Consider the following 11,800-nt stretch of genomic DNA (forward strand, 5'->3'; position numbering starts at 1 on the left):
GCAACCCTCGTCCGTTGGGACGCCACAACGTGGAGTAGGCAAGCGTTGGTCTTGGCCGAACCACAGGATAAATCACTGTGTCATCTCTGTGATTGATCTCTTGTGGTATTGTGTTTTGTTGAGACTCCTTTCTAGCCACTTGGCATTTATTGTGCTAACACTTAACAAGTTTTTGTGGCTATAAGCTTAAGTTTTACAGGATCACCTATTCACCCCCCCTCTAGGTGCTCTCAATATATCTTTTGAGAACTTAAGTTGATTGTACCTCGTGATGTTCAAGGGAGTGGACAGAAGTAGGCTTATATGTGATGCATGTGAACTTGACAAACATACTAGATTCATCTATCCTAGTATTGGCCTTCGTAGTTGTGAACTGTTTATTGTAATACACTCAGATATTTGGGGTCGTCGTTCAGTCACTTCTATGAATGGTGCAAAGTGGTTTGTCACTTCTATTGATAGTTACACTCGTATGACCTGGATCTATATACTTAAGCATAAAACGAGGTGTTAAAGTGCTTTCAAGACTTTCATAACTTGACAAACATCTGAATTCATTATTCACATACCTCGTCCCATTATCAGTCCTAAAGGAAATGTTGATAGGTACAAAGCAAGATTGGTGGTGAAGGGTTATAGTCAGACATATGGAATTGACTATGATGAGACCTTTGCACCAGTGGCAAAAATGGGCACAGTGAGGACCTTAATCTCATGTGTGGCCAACTTTGGTTGGCTGCTTTGTCAGCTGGATGTGAAAAATACATTTCTTCATGGTGACTTACAAGAAGAGGTCTATATAGAAGTTCCACCTAGATTTAATAATGAACAGACCCATGGGAAGGTGTGCAAACTCAAGAAGTCTCTCTATGGCCTGAAGCAGTCACCACGTGCATGGTTCGATAGATTCAGGCGAGTTGTGCGTGATATGGGTTATTATCTATGCAATGGAGATCACACGGTCTTCTATAAACATCGGGGGTCTTATATCACTATTATGGATGTTTAGGTTGATGATATAGTGATCACTGGAGATGATGTAGAGGAGATCAAGAAACTAAAGGAAAGACTAGGCAAAGCCTTTGAGGTAAAATATCTTGGACCACTTCGATACTTTCTTGGGATTGAGATTGCTATGTCACCTAAAGGAATTGTTCTCTCTCAAAGGAAGTATGTTCTCGAGACAGAAATGCTTGCGTGTCGTCCATGTGGCTCACCCATTGACAAGAATCATCAAACTTGTGCTGAGATAGGTGACCATGTGGATCGGGAGAAATATCAGATGGTAGTTGGTCAATTAATATACCTTTGTCATACAAGACCTGACATTGCCTATGCAGTAAGTGTGGTGAGTAGGTATATGCATGATCATAGAACGAGGCACCTGGAGGTAGTTTATCAAATCTTAAGATACCTGAAAGGAACCCCTGGCAAAGGATTGTGGTTTAGAACAAATCAACATCTGCACTTGGAAGGATATTGTGATGTTGACTAGGCAAGCAGTAGAGATGATCGGGATCCACATCTGGATATTGTGTATTCATGGGTGGCAATCCGGTTTCATGGAGAAGCAAGAAACAAGATGTGGTGTCTTGGTCCACTGTAGAGGCTAAACATAGAGCAATATATGGCTTAGCTTTGTGTGGAATGAGGCTAAAGAGTCTTATCAAGGAGCTTCGAGTGTTGAAGAATGAGACAATGCTACTCTATTGTGATAATGTGCCAACAATCAACATCGCAAATCATCCAGTTCAGTTTGATCGTATAAAACATGTGGAGATTGATAAGTTCTTTATCAAGGAAAAGACTGATAGTGGGGCTTTGAAGTTAAAGTATGTCAAATCTCGTAGTTAATTAGCAGATAGCCTCACAAAAGGGTTATATCCTAACGATAATGAGTTGTCATGTAACAAGATGAGAATGTTGAATATATTTAGCCCATCTTGATGGTGCATTGGTGTAAATGTAAACATAACAAGTGTAAGGCGTATATTGGTGATATATAAGATTGAAGTTTGGGGGTGTTGAGTAACACATACCAGAAAATCAATAATTTTAAATAGAGATGATACAGGAGAGCTGTTGGAGAGAGCCTCACACACCCCTACCAACCTTTCTCACCCCATCAACATTGATAGGATCACACACAGAACTGGTATGGATGGTTTGGTGACAAAGGGCATGTAGGAGATTAATGAGAGAGAAATTCTATGGATCCTATTTAATTTCTTGGTTACCAAATCAACCCGAGGTTGGGTCTGGAGTTCGGTTTGGTTGGATCCGGTCAGTTTCGATGATGGCATCGCCTTACTCGCGAGTCGCCGCCGCTCGGAGGTTCGACGCTGCCGCACTGAGCTAGAGCAAGGGAGTCTTGGTCTTCAAAACCTGCACCACATGAGCCAGCGTCACCGCCTGCTTTCTTGGACTGGCCATCGTAGCCCACCCCACACATGCATGGGCCTGCGGCTGTTGAGCGAGCGAACCTCAGCTCTCGGAAGGTGACAGCGCCGGCGTCGGCGCCGTCGTAGTAGCCTGCCGGCTGGGCTCTCGCTGCGAGATCAGGCTATTAAATGGCATCGCTCGCTGTGCTAGCTGTTGCTCGCGTTCCGAAGACCCGGCCATGGTTTGCTCTGCTATTCCTAAACAGGTTCGAAACTCACGTTATATATATCTCCTGTAAACTGTTTTTAAAAGAGTATCGTAAAATCAATTTTAAAATATAGGAAAAAACCGACATAGCGAATTATGTAACATTTGTTTTTTTCTATATATATTTATAAAGGTAGAGGAGAAGGATCGTGTCCTTTATTTATGCCATGATCCAATTCTAAACATCTGCAGCTAATTATTAGTTAGCTAATAAGTATACGCGTAAAGCTGCAGTATATGCCGGTAGGCGTACAGCGCAGCCTTGCGTGTCGCATGTTGACCACCGCTCCGTCCGTATTGACCGCACTGCACTGCAGTGAGAGACGCGTGCATCTTTCTTGTCATTATAGTCTCTACTACTAATTATGTTAGTAGTGTAGGCGTCCAACCATTCGCATGGCGCACGTTCTGCCGCGCCGGCATCCCGCAGCCGCCCCAGCCGTGTATCCCGCAGCCTCCCCGCATACGCCGCCCGATCCGCCCGCTTCCTCCTCCCCGCGCCCGCAGCACCCGCCGCCAATGGCAGCCGCCGCGCCCGCGCAAGGGAAGTTGCTTCCCAAATCTCACAGACAAGATTTCCTCGCGAGGATCCCCCAGGCACTCCTTCCATCCTCGCGGATCCGAGCGCGCATCCTGCAGCCGCGCGGCGCCGCATCCCGCCTCTCCGCTCCTTCCATCCCCGCGACGATCCCCCACCAGCGACACACGGTTCTCTCCTCCCTCTCTTGCCCTCTCCCTCCCAAGTCACAACTACCCTCACGCCATGCCCCGCCCCTCCCTCTGCAGAGATCCCGCCTTAGGGTCCCGTGTGATACGCGGATCCAGCTGACGGCGAGCCATACCGAGCGTCGAAACATCTTTCTCCGCCACTGCGTCCAGTCACTAGCCACCGCCACCACGAGGGACCTCGACAACGCCGCATCCGTCCACGTCCGCTCCCACTAGGAGAACGTGGATACGGTCAAGCTCCCCAGGTTCACCGCTACGGTCTCCAGGGAGCCCTTCAACGCGTCCCCGAGCCTCACAGGTCTAGACCGCGGCGGGCAGCAGGTCGCCGCCTACCGCGCCGCGCACGTCAAGGCCATCGAGGTGCTCGTCGAGCTCGCCTCTCTTCAGACCAACCGCCATGTCAACGCGCTCGAGAACATCGTCAATCCCATGATCGAGAACACCATCAGCTACATCTAGGGGTAGCTCGACGAGCTCAAGTGCAAAAATTTCTTCAGGCTCAAGAAGATCCAGGGCTACAAGAAGAGGGAGATCGAGCGCCAGATGGCCGCCGCCAAGCTATTCGTGGAGGAACAGCTCGCCGAGAATCTCGCGCTCAAGAGGGCATCTCCGTGGAGGCTGGTTGTTTTCCCGAGAAAAAAATACCGGTTATGGAGGTGCGTCTACACATTTCTTGGCCTAGAGATATTTCTGTGCCTGCTGACTTGCTCTGGGCATATTGCTGCTAAAACTACAAATGGGCGACTGCCTCTATTGTTTATCCTTTTAGTTGATAGATACATGGAGTTAGACGTTGTTTCATATACCAGCTTCCATTGCTTGAGTTTGCTTGCTGACTACCTATGGCTAATTGCTAGATACATGGAGCCACATGTTATCTGATATGACAACTGCCACCTATAATGAATCAGTGGTTAGCAGCTTATGCCGGTTTATCCAAGGTTTTCAGTTAGGTGCAGAAACTACACTTTTTCTGGGCTAATAATTATTTATACATGAGACACCCGAAAAAACTGGGTTGGTAATGAGAGCCATGGTCTCAAATTGCAGTTATGTTGTTTTAGTTATGTAATGTTTAGTGCAGTGCCACCTGACGATGATATTGGGTCTTTTTTTCCTTAGCCTTACAATGTAGTACATGACCATCGTATTTGTGCTTATTATACTGAAAGGCGCAATCACTATGATGTATTTCTAAATAGCAACTGGGAAGAGGTGAAAGCTCAGCTGTGAACTTTGATACTTAATTATTTTCCCTTATATCTGCTACTTTATGTGCTGATGGAGTAATTGGTAATTTTCAAAAACTTCATGATTTCCCCGTGACCCACCAGGCAAGTTTGAGGATTTCAAACACTTTGTGAGATCAAATTTTGAGATATGTGAATGGGTAGACCTCTCAGTGGTGGCTGCTCAGGTTAAATTCTTATGTACCTCCACTGCAATAGAAGTCAATTGCTCATTATTGTATAATTCTACATTGCACGTGACTAGCAAATGATGTTAGTTCTTGTGAATAGAAATTGAAGACACATACAATGGTATGCGTAGCTTATGTGGTGGGGGTTTGAACATTCTGCCTTTGTGGAATACTTAGAAACAAATCGTCACTGGCATATGCTTTTTTTTTAAAAAATGTTTGAGAAAGAACCAAACACAACTTGTGCGATGATCATATATCATTTGTTTAAAATTGTTAGCAACCAGTTTTATAAATGAAATTAGGTGCTGGTATCCTGTTTTAGGGGAACGCAAATGTCGCTTGATTTATGCTCCAGTTTAACTTGAGTAGCAGCGTCCATGAGGAGCTTCAATTTAACTTGAGTAGCAGCGTCCATGAGGTGTAGGTATCCTGTTTTGGGGGAACGCATCTGTTTTTGCTTTCAATTTCCTGCATTAGATCTCAATGTTAGAGAGATATGAATTGTCTGTTAAATATGTGTTAAATTAGCTTGATAAAAGAAGTGTATATCATAAGTTGACAAAAAATCATGCTTCTTTTGATTTCTAAATACAATAGATGCTATCATAGAAGAAATCCAAAACTAAATTGATAGCGACACATAGGACTATATTCTTGAATTTCTTGATCTCTGTTGGATGCCTCCGGACGAGCCTGGGGAGCGCGCCGTTCGCGACTTCAGCTTCCACGACATGGTCATTGAGATGCCACGCCACGACGTGCGCCTCTGGGACTTGGATGGCGAGGGGTCCGCGACGTGCAGCTTGCCTACGCGGAGCGTGTGCGGCAACTCAGGGAGCACCTTGCGGTGAAGTATGTTCAGGTAGAGCCGTAGAGGGGCTTTTAACGTGTGTGCATCCCATTTCTGCTTAGTTTGTCTTTATCATACGACTGAGACATATAGTAAACACAAATATGTTCATTTTCCAGATTGACTTGCTTCTACTATCCGATTGTTTGTGGATAACTTTTTTATGCTGATTTTATTATTATGTAGGTGGTCTCAGATGTGAAATGTGATGATCTAAATGGGGAGGAGAAGATGCATCAACATGAGATGGTGAGGGATATGGAAGCACAATAATTATCATGATTCCTGAGGCTAGCATAAAATTATTTATGCTTCCTTTAATGTTGTAAATAGTCTAATTCTTCTTATAAATCTTTTTTTTGCAGCCAAATACTGAAAACGATGATGGTGTCATGGCATTGTTACCTTCTATTGTTGCATGTTCCCTCCCATGCTTGGAGGTCCTAATCGAGGTCTGTAGTCTAATATGATAAGTAAAACACATGTATTCCCTCTGCTATATCTTCTTACTTCACGGTCATTTTCTACTAAGACCTTTGGCTCTTGGCACACAAGTCAAACTCATCACTGATATCTTGCATGATTTATTTGATTTCAATTTTGAAATTGTCCTCTGCACCCACAAAGATACATCCATTTCTATGATTCCATATCCACCATGCTACCAAATGATCAACAAATTAAATCCTCTATGATATTGTTGAGACCTTGGTTCCCCTTTCATACACGAGTTAGACACACACTTCTTGTATTTTTTAAGTTTACAGATGCTATGTAGCCTTTCGAACATTTATTATGAAACTATGTTCATGATTTGTTGTGTGATCACAAACAACTCTGGGAGTTAGGGCCTACGCCACTGCAGAGAGCTCCGGGAGGGAGGTTGCTGGTCAACGGCAGTCACGCGGCCGCCTCCATGGCATGGAAGCTTGAGGGGTCATATCCATGAGGGAGAGCGGAGGAGATCCGCCGAGTCCATTCTATAGAGTCCAGACTCCAGACCAGGATAGAGCAAGGCTGAGGCGTCCAGTTTCATCAATTCATCACGTCAGTTACCAGGCGCACGCCACATGGCTGATTACCAAGGCGAGCCTTTCCTGTCCTCTTCTCACCTTTCTTGATGTAATGTCCAGCTCCCGAACGGAAACACCATTGAAAATGTGTTCCTTGTTTGTGCGTAATTCAAAATTTACTGTTAGCCATTGTTCCTGAACAACCCTTGATTTTATTTCTTGAATGTGCACCTGATTCATCTAATGAAATCATGGAACCACATGTTGTGCTACTATTTTGGTTAAGAGCTACAATGATCTTAAGGCGGTTGTTTTGTATGTTGTCTCTTAATTTTGTCTATTTTATATATTTTATTTTGCATATGTATTGTTTTTTGCTGATTACAAAATGAAAAATGACTAATACCAACCATTAATAATTTGGGACTCACTAAGCAAAGCTAAAGATAAGTGTTTGAATAACTATCCATCTACCTATGTGATATATAAAGGCCACAACAACGCGGCATCTATGTAATCGTTGTGTACTAAAATTTATCGAATAACTTGTACGACGTAGCAACGCACGGGCACATACCTAGTTATAAAATAATTATAGAGAGAGAGAAAGAAAGAAAGAAAGAAAGAAAGAAAGATGCGTTCGTGGACCTTTCAAAGGCTGTTCTTGGACGTTTGTGTAGGTGCAGGAAGGACCTGACGGCGACGCGCGCGTACTTGCTGCATGCACGAGAGGGGGAAAAGATTGGTCTCACCAAGTCAGTCAACGTCCGCCCGTCCCGTCCCGTTTGAACGCGATGGCAAGTGTGGACGCCATGCAGATGCAGTGCAGCAAGCAACGTGGGGCTAACCTCTCCGTGGAAAACAAACAGATCAAGATTCATGGTGTGGTGGCTTGGACAGGTGCGCATATCATTTCTTGCTTTGCTTGAGAGTCCCAGCAAAGCTGCCTGTCTCGGAGTCGGAGGAGAGAGAGAGAATCCCGTTAGTCAACCCAGCGGATACGCGCAGCACACGCAGAGAAAAAACACATATAAATTCCACACCGCTCGCTGCCGTGCCCGCACCTGTGCTGTGCATAACGAACGCCAGCAAACAAACAGCGCCGCAACCCACCCTATAGCGCAGGAGGAGAGGAGCCCCTCCTCCCGTTCCCATAAATCCCATTCGCACGGCGAGGCGAGACGAGGCGAGGGCAACTGGGCCTGGGCTGCCGGCAGAGCTTGGACCGCTCGCCATGGCCGGCGGCGGGGAGAGGGAGGGCGCGCAGGCGATGGACTCCGGCGAGAAGCGCCTCAACGAGCTCGGCTACAAGCAGGAGCTCCGCAGGGAGATGGTACTACTTCCTTCCGGTTCCTATCTATACGCCATTTCCTGCCTCCTCCCTCCTTCTCTCTTCTCGTGTTCTTCGTACTAGTTCCTAGCATGTGTTCGTTTCTGGACATCTCGGACTCGGAGTCTCGGAGCCAGGTGCGCGGTGCGGCGACCAGGTTTCAATAGACCTACCTGCTCACTACGACGGACGGAGAACCGCCGCGTAGTACAAGCCTGTTCTTACCTCTCTCTCTCTCTCTCTCTCTCTCTCTCTCTCTCTCTCTCTCTCTCTCTCTCTCTCTCTCTCTCTCTCTTCTCGGTTCTCGAGATCTTGATGCACGTAACGTAACATACGCAAACCCGTGTGTGCCTGGCTGCACTGCAGACGCTGTTCAAGACGCTGGCCATCTCCTTCTCCACGATGACGCTCTTCACGGGGATCACGCCGCTGTACGGGAGCAGCCTGCAGTACGCGGGGCCGGCGCCGCTCGTCTGGGGCTGGGTCGTCGTCTCCTTCTTCACCTGCTTCGTCGGCGTCGCCATGGCCGAGATCTGCTCCTCCTTCCCGGTACGCCCCCGCACTACTCTATAGTCTCTCCGCGTTTTTTTTTTACCCTTTACTTTGGCTCCTGGTTCTGGTTGGTTGCGCCGGTCGTGCGACCTGCCAGCTTCCCATTTCAATGGCCATCACTTGCGTGCGTGTTTTTTTATTTACTGTTGCCATGTTAAGCAAGGGTACCTGTTTATAATTCCGTACCTAACCTATCTTCTGTGACCCTGTCCATTGCTCTGCATGCATACTGAACCATTGTTTTTTTTCTTCCATTGAAACATGTCTGCTTACTGATCCCAAAAGAACACCGATAAATGTCACACTCCATCCTAGATTAAGTTGCGATATCAAGTTTTACTGCCATGACTTTTCAACGACATTGTTCTGATATACGTACTTGTCTTCCTTCATCCTTCTTCTGAGAAAGGCTTGTTGGTTTCTGGCCACATATGTGCGTACTGACACAGTTTTTTCTTCTTTCTTTTTGAGAGCAGACCACTGGTTCTCTGTATTTCTGGGCTGCACATTTGGCAGGTCCAGTCTGGGGTCCGTTGGCGTCTTGGTGCTGCGCTTGGCTGGAGGCCATCGGCCTCATTGCCGGGATTGGCACACAGGTACCCTCTGTTTGTTTATCACTACTAATCTCGCCACACGCTGTAACTAAACCGTCTATAATAGGCCGCACTGCCGCAGTCAGTGCATTGGCCTTCCTCCGTTCTGAATTCCATCTGTTCTTCACACGGGCAAAATGGAAATTGCTAGCTGTCCGTTTCATTACTCTCTCTCTCTCTCTCTCTCTAGCTGGATTTCCTGCAGCAATCTTCTTCATCTGCTCGACTGCTCTTGTGTGCAATTTCCATCTAATCTCTAAGCTGAAACAATGGAAACTAATAGCTGCCGATTTCACTGCTCATACATAGATAATAAACCATACACGCTGTCCATACAACTCACCATATCCTGCTTGATCAGGTCTTTCAAAAATTTCAACTTGATCATCCTAGCAATGTAAACTTACCTGTGCACTTCAGTACAGTACTCACATGAAGTTAAGCCAATCATATAACCTACCCATGCCCAGCTCATCTTGCCTGCCTCTGTGTCGCAATTCCAGGCATACGCAGGATCCCAGGTACTGCAGAGCATCATCCTGCTCTGCACCGGCACCAACATGGGCGGTGGCTACCTGGCCCCTCGCTGGCTGTTCCTGGTCATGTACATCGGGCTGACACTGATCTGGGCCGTGCTCAACACTTTCGCGCTCGAAGTCATCGCGTTCCTCGACGTGATCTCCATGTGGTGGCAGGTAGGTAACCGCTGCCGCATCTGGATTCTGGAGAACCATTCCTCCCGTGGCGGTGGCGCGCCGTGCTCCTGTTCGTTGCCTAGCTTTCGGCTTCAGCGGCTGTTCGGTGCTTGCTTGCAGGTGATCGGTGGCACCGTCATTGTGGTGATGCTCCCGCTGGTGGCCAAGACGACGCAGCCGGCGTCGTACGTGTTCACCCACTTCCAGACGGCGCCCGACGTGACGGGGATCGGCAGCAGCGCCTACGCCGTCGTCCTGTCCTTCCTGGTCAGCCAGTACTCGCTGTACGGGTACGACGCGGCGGCGCACCTGACGGAGGAGACCAAAGGCGCCGACAAGAACGGACCCATCGCCATCCTCTCCAGCATCGGCATCATCTCCGTGTTCGGCTGGGCGTACATCCTGGCCCTCACCTTCAGCATCCAGGTACTTTGGTGGTGACTGGTGAGGCTGCTGTGCTGATTTCTCCTCTCAAATGTCAAAACATGTCCTTTCTTTCTTTACCTGCGCAGGACTTCAGCTACCTGTACAACCCGAACAACGAGACCGCCGGCACGTTCGTGCCGGCGCAGATCCTGTACGACGCGTTCCACGGGCGGTACAACAGCTCGGCCGGCGCCATCGTGCTGCTGTTCGTCATCTGGGGCTCCTTCTTCTTCGGCGGGCTGTCCATCACGACGAGCGCGGCGCGGGTGGTGTACGCGCTGTCGCGGGACCAGGGCGTCCCGCTGTCGTCGGTGTGGCGCCGTATCCACCCGCGGCACAAGGTGCCGGCGAACGCGGTGTGGCTGTGCGCGGCGGTGTGCACGCTGCTGGGCCTGCCCATCCTGCGCATCAACGTGGTGTTCACGGCCATCACCTCCATCGCCACCATCGGCTGGGTGGGCGGCTACGCGGTGCCCATCTTCGCGCGCATGGTGATGCGGGAGGACGACTTCCGGCCGGGCCCCTTCTACCTCGGCCGCGCCAGCAGGCCCGTCTGCCTCGTCGCCTTCCTCTGGATCTGCTACACCTGCTCCGTCTTCCTGCTCCCCACCGTCTACCCCATCAAGATGGACACCTTCAACTACGCGCCCATCGCGCTCGGCGTCTGCCTCGGCCTCATCATGCTCTGGTGGCTGCTCGACGCGCGCAAGTGGTTCAAAGGCCCCGTCAGGAACATCGACGACCACAACAACGGCAAGGTCTGAACACCTACGCACGTCAAGCCAAGGCCTCAATCGACTGACGCCATTCTGTGCTGTTTGACTCCGGGACTTGGGCGCTGCTGACACCGTCTCCCTCCCTCTCACCCTCTGTATGTTTTCGATGCTGCATCAGCAGCACCTGTGGCCTGTGGGTGACAAGTGACTTACATGGAGAACAGAGGAAAAATTGAGCAAACACAAAAGGAAAAAAATGAATGACCAGTATTTAAGTTATTTTAGATGGAAACATGTGAAATATTTAAGTTTTTGCAACAGAAAAGTTCATAATACATAAATAAATCTATACAAAACTGATTCAAATAGCTAAATATGTCCAGTATATTTAACTTCCGGTCTTCAGGCTGAACCTTTATTCTTAACCTACATGTATATTTATTTTTACAAGCCTACAATGGATACATATGCAGTTCAGGAAGCTCCTATGGGAATAAAATTCTTCGGCACTGCTAGGAGGCTCAACGTGCTGTATACTTATATATCTATTCAGCACATACATTATGTGCTTGATTAAAAAACTGACATTACCTGTCTGACACTTTCGATTTCAATTCACGATGGAGCTGCTGGTCATGTTCATCATGGATATGGCTCAATTCAGGCGGTGTTAAGTTTTTTTGAACTAGTTAGGATGACATAGGATCCCATATTCTTGGGTCCTTTGATGTCTACAATCTACATTAGTGAGCTGTTGCATATTACTCATGATATATAAAATTTACCTTGTGTTTTTTAAATAACTGGCATGAGGTTGGCTAATT

At 47.7% G+C, this 11,800-nt stretch overlaps 1 protein-coding gene across 1 annotated transcript; it reads left to right on the plus strand.

Annotated features, from left to right (window-relative positions):
• Window positions 1-7,692: 7,692 nt before the first annotated feature.
• On the plus strand, window positions 7,693-11,487 carry LOC100281764 (amino acid permease). The gene is made up of 6 exons (NM_001154684.2): window positions 7,693-7,997; window positions 8,361-8,543; window positions 9,023-9,142; window positions 9,643-9,834; window positions 9,955-10,260; window positions 10,347-11,487. The coding sequence occupies exons 1-6, from the start codon at window positions 7,899-7,901 to the stop codon at window positions 11,022-11,024; spliced, it is 1,578 nt and encodes a 525-aa protein (NP_001148156.2). The 5' UTR covers window positions 7,693-7,898; the 3' UTR covers window positions 11,025-11,487.
• The last annotated feature ends 313 nt before the right edge of the window (window positions 11,488-11,800 follow it).

This window comes from Zea mays, chromosome 10 (assembly GCF_902167145.1).
Source record: "Zea mays cultivar B73 chromosome 10, Zm-B73-REFERENCE-NAM-5.0, whole genome shotgun sequence".
NCBI lineage: Eukaryota > Viridiplantae > Streptophyta > Magnoliopsida > Poales > Poaceae > Zea > Zea mays.